Source organism: Silurus aristotelis (assembly GCF_946808225.1).
Source record: "Silurus aristotelis genome assembly, chromosome: 8".
Lineage (NCBI taxonomy): Eukaryota > Metazoa > Chordata > Actinopteri > Siluriformes > Siluridae > Silurus > Silurus aristotelis.
This window is the reverse complement of record NC_139581.1, coordinates 15,626,506-15,651,708: the sequence shown is the minus strand read 5'-3', so window position 1 is coordinate 15,651,708 and position 25,203 is coordinate 15,626,506. Positions and strand designations below refer to the sequence as shown.

General features: G+C 37.0%; 2 protein-coding genes across 12 annotated transcripts; one reads left to right on the top strand and one right to left on the bottom strand.

Annotated features, from left to right (window-relative positions):
• Positions 1 to 807: 807 nt before the first annotated feature.
• ccdc9 (coiled-coil domain containing 9) lies at positions 808 to 15,375 on the bottom strand. 10 transcript variants are annotated; one of them, XM_083548684.1, is made up of 16 exons: positions 15,221 to 15,375; positions 14,692 to 14,755; positions 12,496 to 12,600; positions 11,710 to 11,859; positions 8,945 to 9,256; positions 8,701 to 8,784; positions 8,446 to 8,613; positions 8,129 to 8,310; positions 7,880 to 7,938; positions 7,663 to 7,710; positions 7,123 to 7,246; positions 5,490 to 5,601; positions 4,905 to 5,373; positions 4,090 to 4,200; positions 3,893 to 3,985; positions 808 to 1,781 (listed from the first exon to the last, which is right to left on the bottom strand). In XM_083548684.1, the coding sequence occupies exons 2-16, from the start codon at positions 14,692 to 14,694 to the stop codon at positions 1,777 to 1,779; spliced, it is 2,025 nt and encodes a 674-aa protein (XP_083404810.1). In that variant the 5' UTR covers positions 14,695 to 14,755; positions 15,221 to 15,375; the 3' UTR covers positions 808 to 1,776. The 10 variants fall into 10 exon arrangements, with proteins under 10 accessions (XP_083404810.1, XP_083404811.1, XP_083404812.1 ...); XM_083548685.1 differs by having other exon boundaries at positions 4,090 to 4,197; XM_083548686.1 differs by lacking the exon at positions 7,663 to 7,710.
• A 626-nt stretch (positions 15,376 to 16,001) lies between these two features.
• On the top strand, positions 16,002 to 23,472 carry ppm1da (protein phosphatase, Mg2+/Mn2+ dependent, 1Da). Of its 2 annotated transcripts, XM_083548693.1 has the most exons (7): positions 16,002 to 16,610; positions 20,187 to 20,415; positions 20,568 to 20,692; positions 20,846 to 21,027; positions 21,127 to 21,363; positions 21,480 to 21,742; positions 22,203 to 23,472. In XM_083548693.1, the coding sequence occupies exons 1-7, from the start codon at positions 16,154 to 16,156 to the stop codon at positions 22,315 to 22,317; spliced, it is 1,608 nt and encodes a 535-aa protein (XP_083404819.1). In that variant the 5' UTR covers positions 16,002 to 16,153; the 3' UTR covers positions 22,318 to 23,472. The 2 variants fall into 2 exon arrangements, with proteins under 2 accessions (XP_083404819.1, XP_083404820.1); XM_083548694.1 differs by having other exon boundaries at positions 21,480 to 23,472.
• Positions 23,473 to 25,203: the final 1,731 nt, after the last annotated feature.

The window sequence follows — 25,203 nt, the reverse complement described above, 5'->3', positions numbered from 1 at the left end:
GTTTCCAGATTATTTCTGGATTTCACCTTTCTAGATTTTGCCTGATCTGAGTGTACAGATCAGGGGATGGGAGAGTTTGACTGACAAAGATTATGAACACATGTATCAGTCTCTGCAGGTAGAGATGAATTTAAACTGGAATCAGCAGGTAGTTGAAGGGGATTGTGTGTACTACAGGAAACTCAAACCAAAGTGCAAATAGATCAACATAATGACAGAAGTTGAAATAAACCATATAAATAAACAAAAATATTAGACAACATTGACTTTCATTCATTATAAATATTGAAAATTGAGTTGTTTACAGTAAAACTTTGAAGATTTATCTTCATTTAGAGCAAATTCATGTTAAGAACAATGCTAAATAATTGGTTTGGATAAATGAATGTTCAGTTGGGAGCATTTACATACAAAGCACAATATTTTATATTTAAATAAATTAAAATAAAAAATTAAAGCAGTTCAAAGGAACCATTCATGTAGAGCAAAGCATTTAAGGACAGATATACATTTATTAAAAAAACAAAAAAAAAACAAAAAAAAACCTTCAATGTAAATATCAGACTATCATTTAAATGAAAAATAACAAAGGCAAAAGCATTAATATATAATCTTAAAATAATTATTGAGATAATAGTGTTTCACTGGGGAGTACACTACCACATGTGCACTGCTCAAACACCAACATAGGCAAATCTAGATCTAATTAAAAAAGTAAACACAAGGGGAGTTCATTTGCAGATAGATGCAATACAATTACAAATTTCATGATTTTGCTGCTCTTCAATGATCACATTTTCTTTATCCTTTTTGTTTTAAAATGTTAAAGATAAGGTTTCTAAGTGCAAACATTGAAAGATGACAAGGAGCATTGGAATGTACATTATTTTCTAAAAACGTAATATTACAATCCATATACTTCTACTAAATTTGCTTGAAGGTAGAAACTCGTGCTTCTAAAACAGCCTCAGTGACCTGAACTGTCTGTTTTTACATCATGAAAAATCCTAAACAAAACTAAACTGGAGAGCATAAAAACAAAAATAAGATTAAAAGCAAGAAATCCAAACCATGATTAGTTCTACTGAAATACACATTCTTTGTTGCCTCAAATGTCCATTATTTTGTTTATCAGACCTAAAGTCATCAACAAAACACGTAAGAAACATCTTTGGTCGTTATACATACACATACAGTTTGGGACACAATTTAAAAGGCAAATATATCTAGCACCTTATTTGCAGGCAAATTACAATCTAAACCATGACCAAAAAAAAAAAGAAAAGAAAATCCAGATCTTTAGAAAGACCTTTGATAATTATAATGCCCCTTTCCATTTTGTTTGCATAGGTATCATGCACAATTACAGCATGCATTTGATCGACACCGTCAAAGACTAAAAGCAGCGTGAAGCGAAAGTAGCATCTTGGAACTAGTTTGAGATGTGAACTCTTACCATATGTTATGTAAACCAGCTCCTGCTCCTAACTTACTTTAATTTATTTGCCTTGCAATATAATGAGCTTCATGATGTTTACAGTGTCACATAAAGGAGTCTCGTAAATTCCAGTCCTAGATTTTGAAAAGCAAGTAGTACTCAGTACTGTGTGCTGAGAGAACACAAAGAAAACCACACAATGAGTTGTTTGGAGATGTGGATAAGTCATCATAGGGCATGGCATCTTCTATCATTTCAGGCAGTGGATATCCATTAGGCTTCATGTCTTTTCTCACCACCTTTTACCATTCTTTCACAAGTCCTGTAAATACTGCAGTTTACTCTAGAAACAGAAAACAAAGCAAGGCAATAAAGTCATCATGGTGCTTAAAGAGGCTAAAAATTCAAACTTCACAGTTAAACGCATAGCCATTATATTACTATAGATTAAAAGATTACCATAAAAAGATGAAAACGTACTTCACTTGCACATTTAGGGAAAGGTTACTTAGTAACTTGGTTACCCTTTAGGAACCATTACAAACTTGATTAACCATTTAAAATGTTACATGTAGAACCTAATAAAATCCTTCATGAGGCTACAAACCTTAAACTTACACAATGCAGCCATATAAAAACGCTTTGAATATATGGGTTTCATGGGGTCTGTTTTTTAGAATACAGTGTCTTTTACAACATCGTTGAGATTAATTGTTACAAGTGTGCACTCTTGGTTCTAACCCCTAGAGGCTTATCTGCTTTAAGTACTATAAATTATTTAACACAATTATTCCTTTACTTCAAAAATGACTGGATATCCAGTTATTCACAGCATAATGAACACTAACACTATGACTCCATAATAAAACCATTAAGTGGCTGCGTCATGTAAAATGCACCAAAGACAAACGACGAGATATTCTGTCTTCAGGGTTTCCATTACCACCCATCTGCCTGAGAATCCAATATCTCAATTTCCTCATAAAGGCTTTTTAGCAATAATTAGAGGTTTCCTGCAATTTCCTTCCCCTTTTAAACAGGCTTAATGCGCGTCAGTAATTGGATCTGGGGGAAATATAAAAATGTATTACACTGATCGGTATGTTGACACAATGGCAACAGCCTACATGACTATTGTTGGCTGTCAAGGAAAATTTATTTCACTAGTGCCTTGCTTTAAATATATAACTGTAGCATGGATCAAATTTAAATTTAAAATGACACTATGTCTGACATGGTATGATGCAGGCTGTTTTAAGAAGATGATTGATATAATTATGATGAAACAGAGGGACATAATCAGGGCTACACATTCTCTTCAACAGACTGAATGACTTATTTCTGACAGAGATCACAGATTTTGTTTTTGTTCCTGGAGTTTTATCATCAATATTCATGTGAGAATTAGGGTTGATCCAAGTTTGGAAACTCAAACTTGACAAAGAGTTTTACTAAGATCAAATACTAAAATAGAAAACAAAAGCTGATACAATATAATTAAAAGATGCATAACATTTATTATTATTTTACAATTTCTACATCTACAAAATAAAAACCTCTAAAACACTTTTACCTGCCTGACCCTAATGATTATATACAATATATAAAAAAATTCATGTCATGGATTTATTTTATGTAGCAGAGACTTATGTAAAGATTATGAATTTTATGCAAACACTGTTTTTATAGCGCGTTTTTAGCTCAGCAGGCATCTGGACTTTAATCCACGGATGTGAACAAAAATTGTGAAAAATTTGCTCTGTTTATTCAAGATACAACTGCCGGTAGATGTCTGGAAAGAAATTGAATTGTCTAAAATACATTCTGCCGGACAACCAAGCATCTCTGGCACTGCAACCAATTCAGCCATTGTTTATCCTATCATGCGTTAATGGCACCATGCAATCAAATGAAATGCAGCAAGATGGAATCAGATATTTCTAAATTGACATCTTTCAAATGACCTGACATCACTGATCACTCATTTTAAGCAGATGAAGAAATGCAATTTAAATAAGCAAAGCAAAACAAATGATTTGCTCAAGCAGACGTGCAGGACATGTCCATCCTGAGGAAAACAGAGTTGCAATGGACAAAAAAAAAAGCCCAGGAAGCAGTGAGTGGAGATGTTAGAAGTGCTCTTGAGGAGACTGACAGCCAGTGTGAAGCTGTAGACAAGAACACAAAGTCCCAGTGCAGGGGTAGACCGTCACAACTAGAGGAGCAAAAGGGGGACATTCGCATTTGTCAAGAGAGACAAGCATAGCAGCAGATGCCATCTCACAAGACAGATGGACAGAGGAATAGACAGAGGGGTGAGTAAAGAGACAGGTTGTGACAGAAGGCGAGAAAGAGTGCGGCAGGGCAGGGCGTTGGCGCATGCTCAGATGTCAGCTGAAGTAAGGGAGTTCTTGCGGAAAGCCACTGTTTCAAAGTCTGTAATAAGAACGGCACCTGAGCATGGCTGATCCGTGGACTCGTCTGGACCTTCGCTTTCACTTCCAGACTGTTTTAAATCCAGCTCTACATCAGGAACTGCTGTCTTCTCTGATAGAAAATATTACAGATACTTAGCAAATAAATAAAACATGTGACTTTTTGGCACTCATTGAGAATAGCTTAAGAAAATGTTTATTTTTATCTGCATTTACCCTCCTGTGTGTTTGAATCCTCCACAGCCTCTGTGGTATTATTGCTGCTAAAATCAGAAGTAGCCTGGTGTGATGATTCTTCCTGGACTGCAGGGGCAACTGAATTTGCTACTAAAAGAAAAATTACTTTTAAGTGATTTATAAACTTCTTAAATTCTTAATCCACCACCTTGGAAATAATTAACAGAAAAAAAGTATTGTTAAGTAAAAACAAGCAAAAGAAAGTTTTCATTTTGTAAATCACCAACTATGCCATTTTTGAAGATACCCTATTTTAAGCCAACATAGACACAAGCTCCTTACCTCATACTAACTGAAATGTAATTTCCACCCCTCTCTATTTACTGCTTTTCTTGAATACTTGATTATTGTCACTGGCTGAATATTTTCTTTTTTACAACAACTGAATAAATAATAGCGGTCAATAATAATGTAAAATGTATAATTTAATGGCAGCCATATTACTAAATGGACATATAAAAAGTCATTCAAGACAAATGGTTTGCAAATACTAGAACTAAATATTATAATAAATGTGCAAATTGGAACTGCCCCATGATTAACCAAATTTGTGTTTGTAAATTAGTGTGCCATTGCGTAATTGGCCCATAAATTCTGAGAGGCAATAACACAGGCCATGTCTGTATTCAGTAATAACTCAGTCATTCCACTGGGATTTGTCTTATAAGAACGTTCAAATTGAATCCAATGATGATTGGAGTTTTTTATAAAGTTTAAGGTAATCTTAAAGCATGGTGAGACTGTAACCATAGCCACGATCTTCCAACATACAAACTCCAGTGATGTGTGCCTACCAGCAATGCACTGTTTGTCAGACTGCTTGGGTGGGTTCGTGTCATCGCTGGTGTGCACCTCCTCCTCTTGGCTCTTGTTCTGAGCTGGACTGCTTTCGTTACTGCTGGGCCTTAAAGGACTCTCACCCAAGCTGCTTTTAGGGGAGAGCATCTCCATCTCTTCTCCCCAGTCTGATACAGGCTGGTGGCCATCCAGAGGAGAAAAAGGGCTGATGGGCTTTGTGCCCTCTGGGGTACTGAGTGACTCCTGCGGAGTAGAGGGGATATGCACTTTGGGTCTGGGTGTCCTTTGTTCCTTAATACTGGGACTAGATGGTGGAGGGGAGATATGTTTTTTTCCAATGGGTTTAGCTTCTTTATCCTCGCATTCAACCACCTCATCTTCTTCATCATCTTCATCACTAGCATCCTCCCACTCTGCATCTTCTTCTTCGTCAGCTAATTTCTCTATAGCAACAGCAATTTGCTTCTAGCAGGACAATAACCAGGAAATGCATTATGGTTAATTTAACTCTCTAGAATCACCTGCATCTTACAAGTATGAAGCAATTAAATTACAGACCAATTAAAGCAGGAAGAGCTCACCTTTTCCACTGGAGTTTTGAGTTTATCCTCTTCCTTTGTCTTCTCATTTTCCTGTTCTTCCTTTTTTCCTTTTTCCTCCTCTTTTTCTGATTCCCACCGGTTATCATGCATACTTGAGAAAAAAAAAAATTTACGTGTAGTCAATTGTACACTAAAATGAGTTGCATATTGTTGAAAATGTTTTAAATAGAGATTAGGCAGAGAAAATATAGTTAAGTTGACTCATTAAATATGTACCTGATTAACAATTGTTATAAAAGTAGCAGACGTTTTAGGTCACATGACATTCTTTATCTTTTTAGACTCATCATTTAAACTTGTAGTGCTATTTATTAATGCGGGGCACAAATGCCATGGCTACACTTATATGGAGAAGGAAGATAAAAACAAAACTGTATAAATAATTAAAATACCATCTGTGAAATGTGATCATAGTTTATATTATCTTCCTAAAAATGCCAGACTTTTAGTTCTTAATTTATAATACATTTACAGCATTTGGAGACTCCCTTATCCAGAGCGGCTTACAACTAAGAAGGGGAGGGTTAAGGGCCTTGTTTAAGGGCCCAGCAGTGGCAGCTCGCTGGTTGTATAATATTCAACATAATAAACAATGTAGTGGCACAGATTTGTTATCTGTATTGAATTACCGTAATTTCCGGACTATAAAGCGCACCCTTGTATAAGCCGCACCCACTGAATTTTAATTTTAACATAAATAAGCCACACTTAGTGTATAAGCCGCAGGTCTACACTGAAACTAATGAACTTTACACAGGCTTTACCGAAAGACAGTGTCTGTTACACGGTGTAACGGGTGAAATATGTTGTGGCTCCTTTAAGAGCAGAGTGGCATTTTGGGAACAGCACATCACTGCATTCTTCCGGTATTACTGCGTATGTGTGCATGTGAGACTGAGGATTATGTGCTCATTATTTTCTGATGCTCATTTCTAAGTTTTTTTGACTAACCCATAACGCTGTTGCCAAGAAAAAAAAAAAAAAGAACGAGTTTTGGAAACCTGTCTGTGCTTATATGATTTCATTTGCAACTGGAGTTAGCGAGCTCTCCCATGACCCAGACTCAACGCGTTACAACGGCTTGTATCTAAACAGTAGCCGACCAAGAAAGTCATTGTTCACTGTCTTCCTCCTTCCTTTTACAACTACTGTATTTCTCTCGGGAGTTTATCACTTGGCATCGTCGTGCGTTTAAAAATCAACACCGGTGGAAGTTTTTCTCCCGATGCCGTGCAGCTCAGAACACAGGTGAGGTGTGTTTTTTTTGTTTCTGTTCGGAAATTTCATTGGTCTAATGTTATGGGGTTCAGTTTTTTGGCTTGAAGTTTTTGAAACCGGAAAAAACCCAGGAAAAATCCATAATTTAGCCGCTTCGTTGTTTAAGCCGCGGGGTTCAAAACGTGGAAAAAAAGTACCGGCTTATAGTCCGGAAAATACGGTACCTGCTGGAAACCAGTTATTAACTTTACTACTTGTACGTGTGTATTGCATGTCCTATGATTTACAGACATTCACATTTCCCCAATTACAGAAGCAATTAAAGCTTGCAATGCAGGTGGTCCAATTAAAAGTAAGTGATTGCTCTCATAATTGGAAAGAAGGCAGCATCTACCTGTAACTCTTGCCTTGACCCCGACCTTTCCCTCTTCCTCTTCCTTCACGGCCAGGCTCTCTGAGTTTACCCTGCCCCAAGAAATCTCCCAATATTGGTGCCTTGGGGGGTTTTCTGTTATCATCTGCAAGAAAAGAAAGTTAAATGAATATCTTAAGGAAGAGATGACGTAGAAGAAGATCCTGAAAGCAATTAATCTGCAAACAAGCAGAGAAAAGCACAGACTGGCTGATAATAACAGATGGACCCTACAGTCACCATGATCATTGTTTCCACATTCCACACAGAGTTCAGAGTGGGTGAGGGTAAAACAATGAAGAAAAATAAAAACATGCAAATGTGGCCTTGACTTCACATGAGGTTAAGTGATATAATAAAGCAGAGTATTAGCAAAACGGTGCATATGCTGGAGGAGAAAAAAAACAAAAACAAAAGAGCCATTACCAAAAATCCTATATTATGATAAACAGGGGAAACTATTGTGATCGGGGTAAAAGAGACGCACGCCATACACAGACACGTCCCATGCCACAAGCTGACCTGAAGCCCCACTGCGCTGTTGTGTACGGGCATTACGCCCCCTATCTGCTGAAAGAACACATCATAGTATGTCACCAAACAGCTACAAGAATGAGGGGAAGAGGACTGTCCAAGTATACAGAAAATCTTTAAGCAGCTTCCTGTTTTGACAATTTGTTTTGTACTTGAAATGTTAGCAGCATATGTTTGGGGGTGTATGAAAAAGTGAGAGACTTGCCTCTCCTGCTGCTTGTTTCTGGCATGCCCTCTTCAGCCACAGCTGGGTCCTCGGTGAACCTGTGAAGGCATTGCACGGTCACTCATTTTGCCATCATCTCCCTGTCAATAGCTTCATGTCCACTAAACACGGTCTTAGTATAAAAAAATTCTCTCAATTGCATTAGATTATTAAAGATTACTTGCATGTATCAATATTTGTATTGAAAAAATGCAAAATAACCCTAGAATTAAAACTGTATTTTCTTACATTGTGTCTGTTTTCTGGGCATCCCACTCTCGTCTCCATTGACCAGTGGCGTTACGATGACGAGCCAACCTCTCTTCATCTATCTGTGCACGCTCTTTTTTCCAGCGCAGATATTCAGCCCGTTCTCTGCCGGTCATCGACAAAGTCATATCCACTGAACATTTCCCGCCAGGCCTCCGATTCTTTTAGAAAGATACAATGCAAATGAGTGTGTCACACTACTATATAAAGATTCAATGATTTATTGAAATTTGTTCTGAAAAGCACCAGATAAAAAAATCTATCAATTTGTGCTGTAAATGGACTGAATTCCTAACCGTCCACTCTTTCTCAGCCTCAGCTCCAGTTTTAACATTTTCAAAATCTAGTCCACCCCAGTTGCGGACGTGTCTGCGGCTCCCATCTTTACGATCCGCCTCATGAATTGGTCCGCTGCGCCGTGGATCATCCAGAAAATTCCGAATAGGGTTCTTTTCACCATCAGCCTGAACAAACAGATGCAAATATTTAACCATGTATACTCTCGCCCATATTTTATCATAATGTAGGAGCAAGCACTTTAAACTACACACCCTTTGACCTCGCTCATACTCGGCGATCTTCTCCATCTCCTCGTTCATCTTCTCGATGTTCTGCCGTCTCTTCTCTTCCCATTCCTGAGCAAAAGCAAACTTATATAGCTTACATTTTTTAGAATAAGGCAATTTTGTTTTGTTTTAATAGATCACAAGTCATGTGTTATATAAAAGATGTATTTAAAACAGGCCATCCAGTGTCAGAACAAAAAAAACAAAAAACAAAAAAACAAACATTCACCTTAGACTTTCTGTCTGAACCAGGGCCAACCTGCTGCTGCTGCTGCTGCTGCTGCATGCTTCCTCTTCCCCCTCTTCCACCTCGCCGTCCTCGGGAGCGTTCACTGTGGAAAAGGTTCTCTCTTCCTCCTCCTCCCATTCCTTCCTCTTCCCGAGGTTCTCTCCTCTCAGAACGGTAAACACCTCCACGCTGAACACCTCTGCTCAGCCGCGCAGATCCTGTCCTGTGCGAGGGCCGGCCAGCAAACCCCTCTTCTGTTTCACACTCACCATGATGTGGTGCTGGCTGCCTATCATTCACCACTCGACTTTCCTATAAATGTGAGAAGAAATCAGAAATCAGACCTGGGGATTATAATTTACTCTTGTAAAACTACATCCCTCTTGTAAGTTTATGTGCTCTAATGTGCAAATCTACCCTCGCCTCATACCAATAATCTGTCCTTACTGGAAATTTTAGTAGTCCTGACTGAACATCTGGACACCCTTGAAACTAACATATTATAAAGATTTATTGTTCCATGAAAAACAAAATGCAAATGTAGCTGCTTTTAGTTTGGAGAAAAAAAAAAAGACAGGTACAACCATTTTAATAAAAAGATCACAAAAGGGAATTAACAATAATAAAAAAGTAGAAAGCCTCCGTTTACGCTGCAAAAAACGTAAATGCTCTCATAAAATCAACTCTCAATGTATTGGATAGTACTGAAAGAAGATTCAGGCCAAAGAAAACAACAAAGTTTCCAAAGTTTGGGATCATTTTAAACTAAAACACTGTACAGTGCGTTTTTGAATGCAGTGTTTAGGTTTTATTATTATTTTGTGTGTATGGACTCTTGTTCCAAGTAACCTTCCTGTCTCAAGATTCAAGATTTTTATTTGTCACAAACATAATTATATGCAGAATGGAGCTGCAACTAACGATTATTTTGATAATTGATTAATAGGATGATTTTTTTTTCCTTTGATTAATCAGATTTTACAAATTAAATTTTTTTCTAATTACAAGTATAAAAAACTGTAATTTGAGGTATTTATGTATAAAAGTGTACTTAAACTAAAATAGTTATATTTGTATTATATATTTATTATTTTCACATTTTCTTCCTTTTAGATCGTAGTAGTTACCTTTTTTTTTTTTTTTTAAGTAATTTGAAATGTATTTATATATTGTATTTATATATTTATAATAGCATTTTGATGTAACGTGGCAATTAAATGCACTAAATGGGTTTAGTATTCACAGATATTCATGTATGCAATTTCAACAATAAAATGTGAATTTTTGCTAAAAAGGAAATAAATTACTTGTTCATTTTAAGATGAAGTAATTATTTTTAAGTCTATTTTAAGTCTTATTTTAAGATATTTAGCATTGTACTTTAATGAAGAAAAGGGAATTCTTATCCGATTAATCGACAAAATAATCAGTAGAATAATCGATAGCTGCTGCGTATAATTTATTTTTACAAAACCTGAGTAAAACAAAGTGTTTTTTTCAACTACCATATTTTCTGGACTATAAGCCGGTACTTTTTTCCCCACTCTTTAAACTCCACGGCTTAAACAATGAAGCGGCTAATTCATGGATTTTTCCTGGGTTTTTCCAGGTTTCACAAACTTCCAGCCAAAAAACTGAGCTCCATAACATCAATGAAATTGGCGAAAGGGTTCAGGTGAACCAATGAAATTCTTTATATTAAATCAGATGCGCTCCTATTGAATCGGGCCGGACCACATCATAAATATGGATGAGGTTCCTCTGACGTTTGACCTGCCGCTCACTCGGACTGTCTACAGGAAATGCAAATCATTCGTCACGCTGAAAACAACGGGGCATAAAAAAAAGGCACTTCACCTGTGTTCTGAGCTGCATGGCATCGGGAAAAAAGATTCACCGATGGTGATTTTTAAACGCACAACGATGCCAAAAGATAAACTCCCGAGAGAAATTGTTGTGAAAGGAAGTAGGAAGTAGTTCAAAATAAAAATATTTGTCAAATTCAGCTTTGTCAAATTGCGGCTTATATATGGGTGCGCTTAATAGTCCGGAAGTTACGGTACTAGCAAAAAAATACACTCCATTTTAATTTTAAGCTGAATGTTACTCACATAAATTTTTTTATTAAATAACAATTAGCTGCTTTACGTGAACTTAAACATGAGGACAGACTTTACATTTAAAGACATGCTCCTTTCTGTGCAATTCCACATCTACATTCATTAAGTTCCATCATATGTCACAGTCCATTCAAAAACGTCTGACCTTCACAGGCCACAGCAGGAGGTCTAATCACCACTGCACAGGCCATCTGTGTACCAGAGTATCTCTACAGGCATTGATTAAAATGCACTACAATCTTCCTTGGCAGACCCCAGGTGGGAAATTAAAATCTCAAGAGCTGTGAAAAAAAAGGTGCAGTGATTCTGGTCAGAGGTCCAGAATTTATGTTACACTGAATTTCTGTAGGACACTGAGTGAAATATAGCAATTAAACACAGATGAATATGATGCAACATTGACCTGAATCATTCACTGAGGTATACTTTATATACAGAAATATACAATAGATATACAGTATACATTGCAAAAGTATTAGCCTGCCCTGAAAACAGCCAGAATCTCAAAACCCATGGCCAGGAATACAACATCAAACTCCTAACTCATCTGTTGGATTACTAAAATGTGCATAACTTTCTTGGCAAGACCAAGTTTCTCTATAGACAGTCAGCACTTGTTGTGCCCAGATGCATAGTCGGTCTTACCCCGCTGGGTTTCGACAAGTCGACTGTCACAGTCAGGTTCTCCTTTTCAATCTTCCGCCTCTCTGAATCAGGCTCATGAGCGCGAGATTTGCGGTGGGTTGTCACCGCGATGCCCTCCTGTTCAGCCTTCTTTTTGTCCTCTTGTATTTCCTGATGGCAGGAGGAATAAACAAGACAAAAGTTTACCATTACTCATATTCTAAAAATCTTTAATCAAAAAGGACTGTAGAAAATCTTTATCTTTAAAGTCACATGACTGTCAAAACATGCTCATACAATATCTACTAACAGGAAACTCCAGTATAAATGAGGCTGTTTGGATGGCACACAATTACACACCTCAAATTAAATTATTGAAACTTTGACAGGAGCCGAGTTCTATAATCGGATATGATAACAAAACAAAAACAAAAACATTTTTTGGCTTAAAAAGAAGCCAAATCAGGCAAATCCGTATTTTTAATTGTGGTTAGTAAATCTGTCATGTTAAAGGACTCATTGACATGGACATTCATCTGTGCGGTGAACTGTACAGGAGAGTCCACAAATGAAAACCATAAAGAGATGTATTGAGAAGTGGACGCAGATTCCTTTCTCTCTATTCTAATAAGCCTTTTTCTTCCATCTTTGACAAGGAGACCAATCACTCTGGAGCGGACAGAAATTCCAAACGACAGGCCATGTTATTTTTTATAAAAAGTTACAACTCATCAAACCACATACCTGGCAAGCACGAGCAGTAAAACAAATAGCAAGTATAGGGAATGCCTGTGTAATGTCTAATACCTGATGTCTTTTCATTAAAGCCTCATTTTTCTTTCGCAGAGCTTCAATACGTCTGTCCAGCTCTGCATCTTTCTCCTCCTTTGTCTTCAGATCTACTGTGGTAGACTAAAACAAAAAATTATTGAGACATTTTTATTCACAAACATCTTCAGTAGTTCATTTCACAGAATCGTTTTATTTATTTATTTTATCTAATACGATTTTTCTAGTGCTAGCTTCTTAGCTATAATCCCTGCTTCTACAGAGACCGAGTCAAAATATCTGTAAGATATATAGAGTTTATTAAGTCTGCTCCTACAATGTCTTGTAGGAGCAGACATACCAGAAATGTGACTGCTTAAAAACATGGTGTGGCAAGGCCTATTTAAAGACAATCTTCCATGAACCCTTGTCTGAAATATATTTTCTCCAAAATAACACAGAACAAGTTCTGTTTAAACCGGGAGCCTAAAATCTGCTTTTAATTTAATTTAAGTTTGCATGAAATGCTTACTTTTTACTTTGTGTATTCCACCTGTATTTATTCTAAGCATGCTCTGATTGTCTTTTACGTTGACACATTCTAGATATGGTGGTAATGAAACAAACCGGAAAACTTTTCAACCTGTTTTTGTACATACAGTATCTCACAAAAATTTAGTACACCCCTCACATTTCAGCAACCATATTAGTATTTCTTCTAAAGGGACAATACTATAGAAATAAAAGTTGGATATAATTTATTGTAGTCAATGTGCAGCCTGTATAGCAGTACAGATTTACTGTCCTCTGAAAATAACTCAACATTCAGCCATTATTGTTGAAATAGCTGCCTTGACAAGACCAAACAGATTTTTCATACTGACCACTGGTTGTTCCTCATGGCAAAGACTCTTTAAGGATTTGAGAATTAGAATTGTTGCCTAGGCTATAAGAAGATTAGTAAAACTCTGCAACCAAGTAACTGTACAGTGGTCAAAGTCATACAGAGGTTTTCCAAAACAGGTTCCACTTGGAACAGGTCTCGCAAGGGTCCATCAAAGAAATTAAGTTCTTGTGCTGTGTGTCAGGTGCAGAAGCTGCTTAAAAAAAAAAACAGACACATGAGAGCTGCCAGCATTGCTTTAGAGGTTGCAGAAGTGGAAGGTTCACTCGTCAGTGCTCAGACCATAAACCATACTGCAACAAGTCGGTTTGCATGGACGTCATCCCAGAAGAAATCCTCTTCTGAAGCTAGCTCAGAAGAAGACAGCCCAAGAGCATGAATTACTGGAACCATGTCCTGTGGCAAGATAAACTTGTTTGGCTCAGATGGTGTCCAGCATGTGTGGCGACGCCCTGGTGAGAAAATTGTATCTTGTCTACAATCAAGCATGGTGGTGGTAGCATCATGGTCTGGGGTTGCATGAGTGCTGCTGGTACTGGGGGAACTGTGGTTCATTGAGGGAAACGTGGATTCCAACATGAACTGTGACATTCTGAAGCAGTACATGACGCCCTCCCTTCAGAAACTGTGCTGAACGGCAGTTTTTCCACATAATAATAACGACCATAAACCAGCTATTTTCAAGCAACAGTTGAAGACATACCTCTTCCTGAAACACTTAAATTAGCACTTTTCTAGTTTGCTTTGTAGAATTCAAGAGTTTTATTTATATTAAGTTTGTAATCTTGCGTACCAGTGTAGATTTATTCATTGCTAGAGACTCAAAGCACTTTTGTACGTCGCTCTGGACAAGGGGGTCTGCTGAATGCCGCAAATGTAAATGTAAAATAAACACACCACTAAGAGGAGAACTGCCTTGCTGAAGGTGAAGGTGAGGCCAAGTATGTCTTCAAATCTGAACCCTATTAAGCACCTGTGGGGCATCCTTAAGCAGAAGGTGGAGAAACACCATGTGTAACATCCAGCAGCTCTGTGATGTCATTAAGGAGAACTGGAAGAGTATCCCAGCAACAACCTGTGCAGCTCTGTACTGCTATACAAGCTGCACATTGATTACTCAATATACCCAAGTTTAATTTCTATAGTATTGTCCATTGAATAATAAAATGGTTGCTGATACAAGATAAGATAAACCTTTATTCGCCCCACAGTGGGGACATTTCTGAAAAGTATGTTAGGGGTGTATCTCTTTTGAGAGATACTGTATACCTGCACCAGCACTTATAAAATGTGCTTTTATGTTACATAATTTACCAAGCAAAAAAACTTACCATGGCTGGAAGCCTGTCCTTACACAAAAATACTGCAGGGGTTTCAAGCTTTCAGAGCAGGGATCTAAAGAATCCACCAAACCAAACACACACACACATCAGAAAATGCATGGCATTTGAAAACATATACTACACACTACTGCACAGACTAACGTCTTTTTTTAATCCAGTTAAAAAATGAACCTGTACTGAGACTCCAGTGACGAGTAAAAAGGAGATTAAGGCCTGTACTGGAGCAACGTGCGTTTGTGTCTTCTCTCTTCAAAAAAACCTTCTAGATCTACCCCGATATCGGGAATTTTATGATATCCTATATATAGTTATGTTTAAGGTTCACGCTTTTAAAAACAATGAACCGTTGTGGCGCTGAAACCCTTCCTTATCACTCACACTACTTTAACACGAGCCCTAACCCACTGCTAGCATAACGGCTAATTAGCAATGCTATGAGTAGCAGTCAGCTGAGCAGCGAACAACCAACTGAACCTCAGCTTAAAACCCGAAATAATAAAGTGTTATATTATTTTACCTGAGCGATTACAATAAGCCGCCAAACGTGAATAGGCGCAAGTCTGGCTTTTACAGCTAAAGAAATTGTCAAAAGAGTCTCCACCAATTACTTCCGGTGAACACAGCATCTACTTCCTGACAACGAACCAAACGTCCCATAGAGCAACTGGACATATCAAAATAAAAGTCAATTCGCGCGGAATTTTTTCTAGATGTCAGACAGCAAGGTTTGAATCTATTTTATATGTTTACACAGACACAACAAAAAATAATAAATAACATTTTACATAGTACCAAAAGTACCAGAACCAAAAGTAAAAAAAAATTGTTTATATATATATATATATATATATATATATATATATATATATATATATATATATATATATATATATATATATATATTTTTTTTTTTTTTTTTTTCATGGATCATTTGGTACTGGGGCGCACAGAAAGAATACAAATATTTTTATAAATAAGATTTTAATATTATTGACATGCATATTTTAAATGATCAATTCCACTGTGCCAAATTTCAGCGATGGTTTCAGTGTTTTTCCCCCCCGAGTCCATAAATGAAGCTCAGACTGATTCTGCATGATGGTGAGCTGGACTTACATTTTCATTTTATACATAATTAGTAAACGAATTCTATAAAATGTAAGATAGTGATATAATATGATATGCACATTATTGTGTTTAGTTATGTGCGTGACCACCCTGCTCCTTTTAGTGTACAAACTGCGCCATTGTCGGTTGGGACTTTTATTTTCTCGCACTTCCGGATAAAAAAAAAAAAAAAAAAACCGACCCCCGTCCATGATGTCACAGTTTTCCGAGCATGCCTACAAAGGTCGAAAATAAACAAAGAGCCGAGTCGAGCTTTGCGCCGTTTTCACTGTAAAATCGTCTGTGGTGTGCGCGTGTGTGTTTGTGTGCTGTGCGGTCTATCATGGAGAACGTGTTTTCGTGTCGATCGAGCGTTTATTTGGATCAAGGAGGCAGAAAGTACATGGAGGATTTCGTCCAGATTAAGCAGGATGATGAGCCGAGCGAGGACGAGCTGAACGCCGCCGCCGAGACGGAAGTGGAGAGCGCGCGCGTCCCGCTCGGAACCGCGCCCGCGGAACGGCCCGAGGGCTCGCGGATCTCGCCGGCGAGTTGCGGCGCCGCTGCCTCTTCTTCGGCCCAGAGCGCGGAGGCTGACGGCGGCCGTCGTTCGCGGGCCGTGGCTTTCTACGCTGTGTTCGACGGGCACGGCGGCCCCGACGCGGCGCGCTACGCCCAGACACATCTCTGGGATCTGATTAAAAAACAAAGAGGTTTCTGGTCCACAGACGACGAAGAGGTTTGCGCAGCCATACGGAAGGGATTCATCGCCTGCCACCATGCCATGTGGAAGAAACTGCGTAAGTGAGCCCGTGTTCTTTTTTTTTGTGAGCATCCATCAGCACGACCACAGCTTTACTATAGAATCACAATGTGATTCCTTTTAATATTTTACACACAACGCCTTCAATTCAGATTTGGTATGAACAGTTTTGCACTCTTTCCATTCAAGAAATTCAATAAAGAAATTGTATTTGTATACTATAGTATTCAATACAAATACAATCTGAGTGCATCCATACATCTTATTCTATTCTACTCCATTTTTATAGCACACCTGTACAATCCCCCATTACAAATTGACTAATTTTGTTTATTTGTATATACATTTGCACATTATTTTCACACATATGTATATTTTTTATTAGTTGATTTCTCTGTGTACTGCAAGCATCTGTCACCAAAGCCAATTCCTCGTATGTGCATAGCTGACAATTAATCCCTTTCTGATTCAGCTTCATGAAAAAAAACCTCCACCCTGAAACTCCTTAATTGTCTCAATGATGAAATGCAAGGGAGATGTTCAGTCCTCTTCATTTATTCATTGATCCTTATTTCCGTGAAATCTTTTGCATAGTCAAATATAATAACAGCTGCCGAAAACAAGAGAGCGTTTTTTGCTCACTCATCATTTTCCCACCAACTTCCCATGTGGTCCTAATGAGAAATCCGATGTAGAGACAATGCTGGACTCCAAGAATACAGTACAGCTGTGTTATGCAGTTGTTCAGAGTCATGGCAGAAATTTGGCTTGACCAGTCAGGGATCTTTGAAATGATGCGTGCAGTGCTGTAGAGGATGGGATTTACAGGACGACTGAAGCTTTGGAGCATGGGCTGTTTGATCAGAATGTACAGATGAGGAGGTTAGAAGTCTTGCCAGATTACAGGACTAAAGTGCTGCCGCATCAGTCCTTTTATTTAGAAGTTTTTAAAGTGAGAAGAAAAAAACAGTCTCCATGTTTGCCTCTGTTCAGATAGCTAGACATCTGACTGATGTATGTTTACCTCTTCAAAACATTGATTTGTGTAATCAATAAAATTGATTTTAACAGGTGAAAATATATCTTAGTCTATTGATCTATAGCATATAATTGTGCAACTCATTTAATGGTAAGAATTGCCACTTTGTTTACTGTTCATGCTGTAGGCAGCCATGTTCATTTCATGTCATTTGTTGAACTCTTGAGTATGGAAGTCTCCTTGGTTCCCAAGTAGGAATTCTTAAGTTTAAGGCATTTCCTTTGGCTTTTCCTGCACAGAATAGTAAGAACCTCTAGTCAATTTCCATTACTGTCAGTATGTAATCCAATGGTTTTGTGGATAATGTTAGGAACCTTGAACCAAAATGAAAAGCAGAAAGTTGTTTGTTTTATAATTTCAGACTTAAGTCAGTTAGTAACTTAGTCAACTCTAATCATTTTTCATGAGACAGTCAGTGAGGAATGTAGGAACATGATACTGTTAGTGAGTTCAACTGAAAAGAGGATAAAGAAGTGTGTTTTTTTTTTATTTAATTTTTTTTATTTTTATGCTAGTGCATCAGATCCCGTGTGATCAATCAGTCGACACTTTTCAAGCTGAGAAATGGGCTACTTTGCATATTTATTTAAAAGTCTTGGTTGTTTGCATATGAAAACAGGTAACATGATGCTTGAAATAGAAGGGTTTTATAATAGATTATAACTTCTTGGAGAAATGTGTCCACTTTGTTCATGGTACCACAAGCAGACCGTTTATGTGTTTACTAAATAGAGTCATACCAACTGAAACAATGATTATAATTAGAGTGGAAAAGTCACAAGGGAAACAGGGAGAGGCGGAACAACTCGCTTTTATTACCTGTAAATATAACTAAGGAGAGAATGTAAAATGAAGAAGAAAGGAAAGCACAGGTGGGACAAACAACATCAGATTACTTTAGCTTGCACATGCACAATTTGGTCAGGCTTCACACACTAGTGATGAATCAGCGTCTCTCGTTTTCTTTCTCTGTCTTGCCCTCTTTCTTTTTAAATGTAGAAAGTAAATGGTATTAAGTCACTAATTCGACAGCACTCGTCCTTATCTTTGTAGTTTAGTAGCAATGGCTATCAGCATTAATGATTTTTACATATGACACATGAATACAAGAAAAAAAAGATACAGAGACTTTTAACATAACATCTTGAAATAAGAATACATTTAAAGTGTCTTAAAACACCCAACAGTGTAGAATTAACATGGAATCATTAAGTATAAAATTTGTAAATTTCACAGCTGAACCTATATGATCCATATATGAATAGATTATTCATTTACTGTATGCATAAAAAAAATCAACCTTTTCTTTAGAGCTTGTACTGATGAACGACACTGATATAATGCATGATATATATATATATATATATATATATATATATATATATATATATATATATATATATAATTATACAAAACTTTAAACTTTCAGCATGCACACAGCAGAAACTCAAATACATTTTAGTTCTGTTGAAAACATTAGCCCAGGCAACAGCATTCATAATGTTAAACAGAAATCAGTTTAGTACAGACATCACAATTTTAACTATGTGCTTTATTATAGTATAATAACAACATTTCAGGGTATGTTTTTAGGAAATACGGTTGTCAGTCCATCTTTTAAAATAATAAACTAACTATGGATGATATTACTATTAGCTATGATGCAACATCGTTCAACTGTACATTTATAAGGTACACTTAACATTTTATGATAAACTCGCAGACCTTTTGTACACAAAGCTGGGAACTAGTTCATAAATACTAGTTATGAACTATTATTATAAAAAAAAAAAACGTAACATTTTTGAGTATATAATGTATGATTTTGGGTTATTTCAGGCTATAACACAGCTTACTACATTGAAGCTGGTTCGATTTAATGCTACCTATAAAGATCTAGTTTCTACATAAATCACAACACACTGGATCTCAAGTGTTTTAAACATATCGCCTAATGACACATTTAGAAGCATTTAATCATTTATTACTTAATGTGATGTGCGATTGCTTTGTAGAGAGGGCAAGAATGATGACCGAGCAAAGTCAAACGAAAAAAGGTGCAAACCTGATCAATTAAAAATCTGAACAAAGTACACCGTTTCTTATTTCTATGTCAATATTAGGAGCATATCACAGAGGATCTATTTGTCAAATCGACAATAAATTACTTACAAAAAATTAAGATTTGAATGTCACAATGTAATGTCTTGTAAAATTCAGTTGCTGAGGTTTATATCATGTGCCTTATGTCTTCATCAGAAGTCTATTAAACAGAAGAAGTGCGCAAGTTTTTGGTATAAGGGTGTGGCTACATCATCATTGTAAACCATTACATTTTGAATGTATAAATAATGACTTCCTTTTTTTACTTGAACAATCATGAGAAAATAAACCAACTAATGGCAAATTTTCATTTATAGCTACCAGGATGTTAGAAGATTATTATAGAAAAAAGATTTCACCCAGAGAAATTAACAATGTAGGAAAGGATGCACAGATCAATGTACGGATTTAGTCATTAAAATTTTTTTTATTGAATGATGCTGAATTGGTTGTGCCGTATGCTTCCTGCAGCAGAGTGGCCGAGGACCGCAACTGGCCTTCCTAGCACATCTGGAACAACCGCAAGTGTCGTCGTAATTCGCCGTGATCGTGTGTATGTGGCTCATGTTGGAGACTCGGCTGTGGTTTTGGGAGTGCAGGACAGTCCCAATGATGAGGTTCTTCGAGCAGAAGAAATCACACAAGATCACAAACCTGAGCTACCCAAAGAGAGGAAAAGAATTGAGGGACTGGGAGGGAGGTGAGTCTCACACACACACACATACACACCTGCACTCTTTTGCTTTGCTGATATAAATAGTTTATTGTAAGAAATATGTGGGGGGAAATAAGAAGGCTATAAATGTTGCTGTAAAAACCTTTTTTGTTGACCTTTTTTCTTAACTGTTTCAGCGTGATTAAAAAATCTGGGGTGAATCGAGTGGTATGGAAAAGACCCAGGCTCACTCACAACGGACCAGTCAGAAGGAGCACTGTCATTGATCAGATTCCTTTCCTCGCAGTAGCTCGAGCTTTAGGTGAGTTAAATATTAATAAATAACTGGATGCCCTGGTGTTTAGAGCTCATGATTAAAAAAAAAAAAAAAAAAAAAAAAAAAAAAAAGCTTGAAGCTGGAAAAAAGATGAAAAGCTTTTGTAAACACTGAACCAGGCCATGTATGTTTTTCCAGGTGATCTATGGAGTTATGACTTCTACAGTGGAGAGTTTGTAGTTTCGCCCGAGCCTGACACTGCTGTTATTAAACTTGACCTAAAACGGCACCGCTACATCATCCTGGGCAGCGATGGCCTTTGGAACATGGTTTCACCACAAGAAGCAGTATCCATGTGTGAGGAGACTGATAGGGCCAAGGTGAGATTATTTATTAGCAGAATATGATTTATTTGGGTTAAATCTGTTGGGTTTTTTTTTTTTTAAAAAGGATTGTTTTCAAGTCTTTGTACTCCACAGACTAAATGCCACAGGACAAGGCAAAATGTTTGCAGTGCTCAGGAGCTGGTGAACCAGGCCCTTCAAAGATGGAGTCAGCGCCTGCTTCGTGCTGACAACACGAGCGCTATAGTCATTTGTCTGGAGCCAAAGGGGGCATTTTCTGAACCTTTGCCTCCATATGAAGTTGTGTACAATCTACAAGGAGCAAAGTCATGCTCTACTACAGAGTCTCCATCCAGCACACCACACATCCAGGTTTGTATCACTTCTGGAACACTTTCAGTAGTCCTTGTGGTCGAGTCACTTGATATTAGGCACACCATGTATTTAAAGTCTAAATTACATCTTTGAAATGCATTTGTTTTTTGAAGGGGGCAGATGTGTCTTTTTCTGGCTGTGAACTGAAATCCTTGGACCAACATCAAAATACTGATGGTGGGACGAGCGGCTCTGAAATAACAAAGTCTGACTTTCCAAGCAAAGACCTCAGCGATAGAAGGTTGATGAGTGGCAAGAATAGTGACATAGTGCACACTGGCAAACGGATGTTGGAGGATCTTTCCATCCCGGCAGGAAAGAGGGCACGCCGTAGTCTTCCCCACAGCCACGCTTCCTCGTGCACTACTCGTCGGAGGTACAGCGAGCGTCCGTCTCTAAGACGTGGGAGCAAAAATCAAAAGCAGTCCAACAAAGTACAAGGTCTATTACAGGAGCATGGAAATGCTACTGTATGTGTTTGCTAACATTTGTCTTGTACGTGGGTTTTTTTTGACATACTTGTGTTGGACGGTCACAAACTCGGGTTCACTACTTATAAGCTACTGAGGATCCAGACTCATAAAGTTAGAGAGTAAAAATGTAACAAATTGATTTTACGACTAAAGCAGGCATGACTATGAAATATAGTGTACTGATTTTCATTGGATATATTGTGACAAACCTGTCATGTTCCAATTTTTTTTTAAGGGTTGTGTAAAATAATAGAGGATCTGTTAAAAAAATGCCACAAATTTCTGTGTCGCTTGTCACCTTCTCTCTAGTGTTTATGCTCAATCTTACACATTTTTTTGCCTTGTATGTTCCTTGGGGCTCAGACACTTTATGTTGAAGAATTCCTGCCGTCTTTCATTCGTCGCAGTGGAAGGATCGTGTGAACAATTCAACAGAAGAACACATATCTTCCGGGAAGATATTTCTCCTCGCCGATGACCTGTACATATTCCAAAGAACAATTTTAATGAGTGACAATTTACTTTGAGCTATTCAATAGTCTATGTATTTTTATACACTTTGGTTTACAGAACAAAGGAAGGCACACTTTCAAGAAGCAAGAAATATATACACATCAAAGTTGAAGCTTTTAAACACATAGCATTACCCAGCATCTCATTTCCTGTTTAATGTTTGTTTTGTTGGGTTTATTTTTAAAGTTGTTTTTTTTTTCCCCTATCTGTGAGACTTTCATGTGCAACTTAAGGTGCTGCTATGTTTAACCAGGTAAATAAAAAACTTGATAAACTAAATTAAAATGTGTTGACTTGCCACCCAAAGTCTTGAGGTATATACAAGTAGAACAAGGTTTCCAAAGTGACCAGCAATAATCCTAATTAACAAAATAAGATCCTTAGCACAGCTGATATGTTCAAGATATAACTAAATCTCTAGCATTAGTCTCATTAGCAAGCTAACTGTCATTATCTGCTAGCTAACATAGTTTGTACCAGGTAGGGAACTATTATCATACTCTAGTAGCTCTAGTGTTGGCTACACAACTAACAATAGCCACTGGCTTTTAGCTAGCATCATCTTCTTAACAATAGTCATAATTTTATCATGTAACGTAATCTTAAGAGGAAATTGGGACAGTGTAGCTCCCATTCAAGCTATGTGAGGTTTTATCATTCTAATTGTAATGTATTAAAATATTCTAGAAACTTGGGTAAAAAAAAAATAGCTCTTAGTCGTAGTCTAGCTCTTAGTCTCATTTATTACAATGAAAGATTCATAAACACTTCTAAAAGAAATGACAACATACTTCATTGTTTTTTTATTTTTATTATTATTATTGTTTTCTCTTCTATTGACTGCCTTAAGTTTGTTAATGCCATGAAAATAAAAGGTGCATTTGGGGTTTAATAAAACCTCATGAAGCACAGAGGTCACTTTAAATGAAGTAAGTAAGATTGGATCATTTGGAACAGAAATTTATTCAGATAAACTCTGATTGAATGATTTGATTGATGTATATGTGTGTGATGTCTCTAATTTGCAATTATATTGTGTATTGCTCTCTCTATTGCATCTGTTACATTAACCCTTGTGCTTTAATGTAGTTTATACTTATTAAAAATTGAGCTATTTTGCTATAGTGTTATAAGCCAGGTTTATGCTTTTCATATAACATTTTCCTAGAATTCTTTTTTTATTGTGGCCAGCACATACTGCTGTTGTTTTTTAATTCTTTTTTTTCCCTTATATTTCTTTAAAGTATCCTCTCTTTCTTATAGCACCAAGCATCAAAGCTCTTTTAACATTTTCTGTATTTGTTCTTCAACTTCCATACAACCCCTCCCCTTTTTTCTGGTGGCACAATATGCAGGCCGTGTACATTTTGGCAGTATGCAAATGTGCATAACAAATACTTTTTTTAAATGATAATTAAAAAAAACTGAACAATATGGCCACTCAAGTAAATTCTAGCCATGGAAAGCCTAACTGACTTGAAGAGATACAATTCATGATTGATTGCATGGATTCACATGAACATTGAAAGGCCTATTATGCAGGAAAATATTCTGAAGATTGTCTTTAAACATTGGGCCAAGGTTTTGTTCATATAATTGTTATTCACGAGCAAGTCCAATCAAGCAGCAATTTTGACTCTCAATACTACTCTGTAAGTGGATATTTTTAATGATTAAGTAATCCTAAGATTTTTGTAGTATCTTAAAAAATTTGGTGTTGCTTTAGTAAAGTATGAAGTTCACCAATTATCAAAATATGCTGCCACTATTAAGAGAGCTATCGCCATCAAGCTTGTCATAATGGGTCTATTTATGTGTGTGAAAAGAAGCATCTACTATCTACTGTGAATTTTTTTATTGCTGTATTTATCACTTATGACACCATTTAACAAATGTGACACAGCTGACTACAACTTATAACAATTTGATTATATATTTAATATATGCAAAACCTACTCATGTGAATTATTTAATTCAAAATTGGTCTGAACATTAGTGAACATCAAAAGATCTTAAAGTTTCCAGGAAGCATGGCCACTACTCAAATATTGCTTAATTCACTCAAACAGCTACAGTACATCTCATTTTAGAGTGATTTGCAAGTCTGATTCAGGAATAATTACTGAGGTCACCTGTAAAGGTTAGTGTGGACATCTGCAGGGGGTTTGGTTAGGTTCATATAACTGGCCCTGTGAGTCTGATCATATTGGCATCGGAGTACTGTATCATGATGCTAATCTGTGAGAGGCTTTTCACTGCTAACCGGGTTACTACAAAAACATCGCTGCTTTTGCCTAAGCAGCTTGAAGTATGCACTGGATAGAGTTATGTGTAATGCAGTAATGTGCTACACAAAACTGTGTCTATCTGCCTGTTTATCTATCGATCTATCAATAGGTAGATACAGTGGGGGAAATAATTATTTGATCCCCTGCTGATTTTGTGAGTTTCCCCCTTACAAAGACATAAACAGTACAGAATTTTTATGGTAGGTTTATATTAACAGAGAGATTCAAAATATAAACAAAAATATATAAAATGAAATTTTAAAGAAAGGATAAATTAATTTGTATTGTTTGAGTGAAATAAGTTTTTCCACAGACCCAAATTAGTCTTGATCTTTTAAGAAAGAACTGCTAATATCAACTTGTGACGTGTATGAAAGATATCGTCACAGAATCAACCTCTTCCATTCAAACCTCTCCACCAATATAGGAAAGACCAAAGAGCTGTCAAAAGACGTCAGGGACAAGATTGTATATCTGCACAAGGCTGGAATCGGCTATAAAGACCATCAATAAGAAGCTTGGCAAGAAAGACCACTGTTGGCATGATAATTTGAAAATGGAAG

Coding starts and splice junctions, on each gene's coding strand:
- ccdc9 (XM_083548677.1), bottom strand. Junction 7,711..7,879: donor AGAAACAAGCAGCAGGAGAG/GCAAGTCTCTCA, acceptor GTGTTCTTTCAG/CAGATAGGGGGCGTAATGCC. Junction 5,602..7,122: donor GGTCAAGGCAAGAGTTACAG/GTAGATGCTGCC, acceptor TTTTTTCTCAAG/TATGCATGATAACCGGTGGG.
- ppm1da (XM_083548693.1), top strand. CDS start 16,154: ATGGAGAACGTGTTTTCGTGTCGATCGAGCGTTTATTTGGATCAAGGA. Junction 20,416..20,567: donor ATTGAGGGACTGGGAGGGAG/GTGAGTCTCACA, acceptor TAACTGTTTCAG/CGTGATTAAAAAATCTGGGG. Junction 21,028..21,126: donor AGGAGACTGATAGGGCCAAG/GTGAGATTATTT, acceptor TGTACTCCACAG/ACTAAATGCCACAGGACAAG.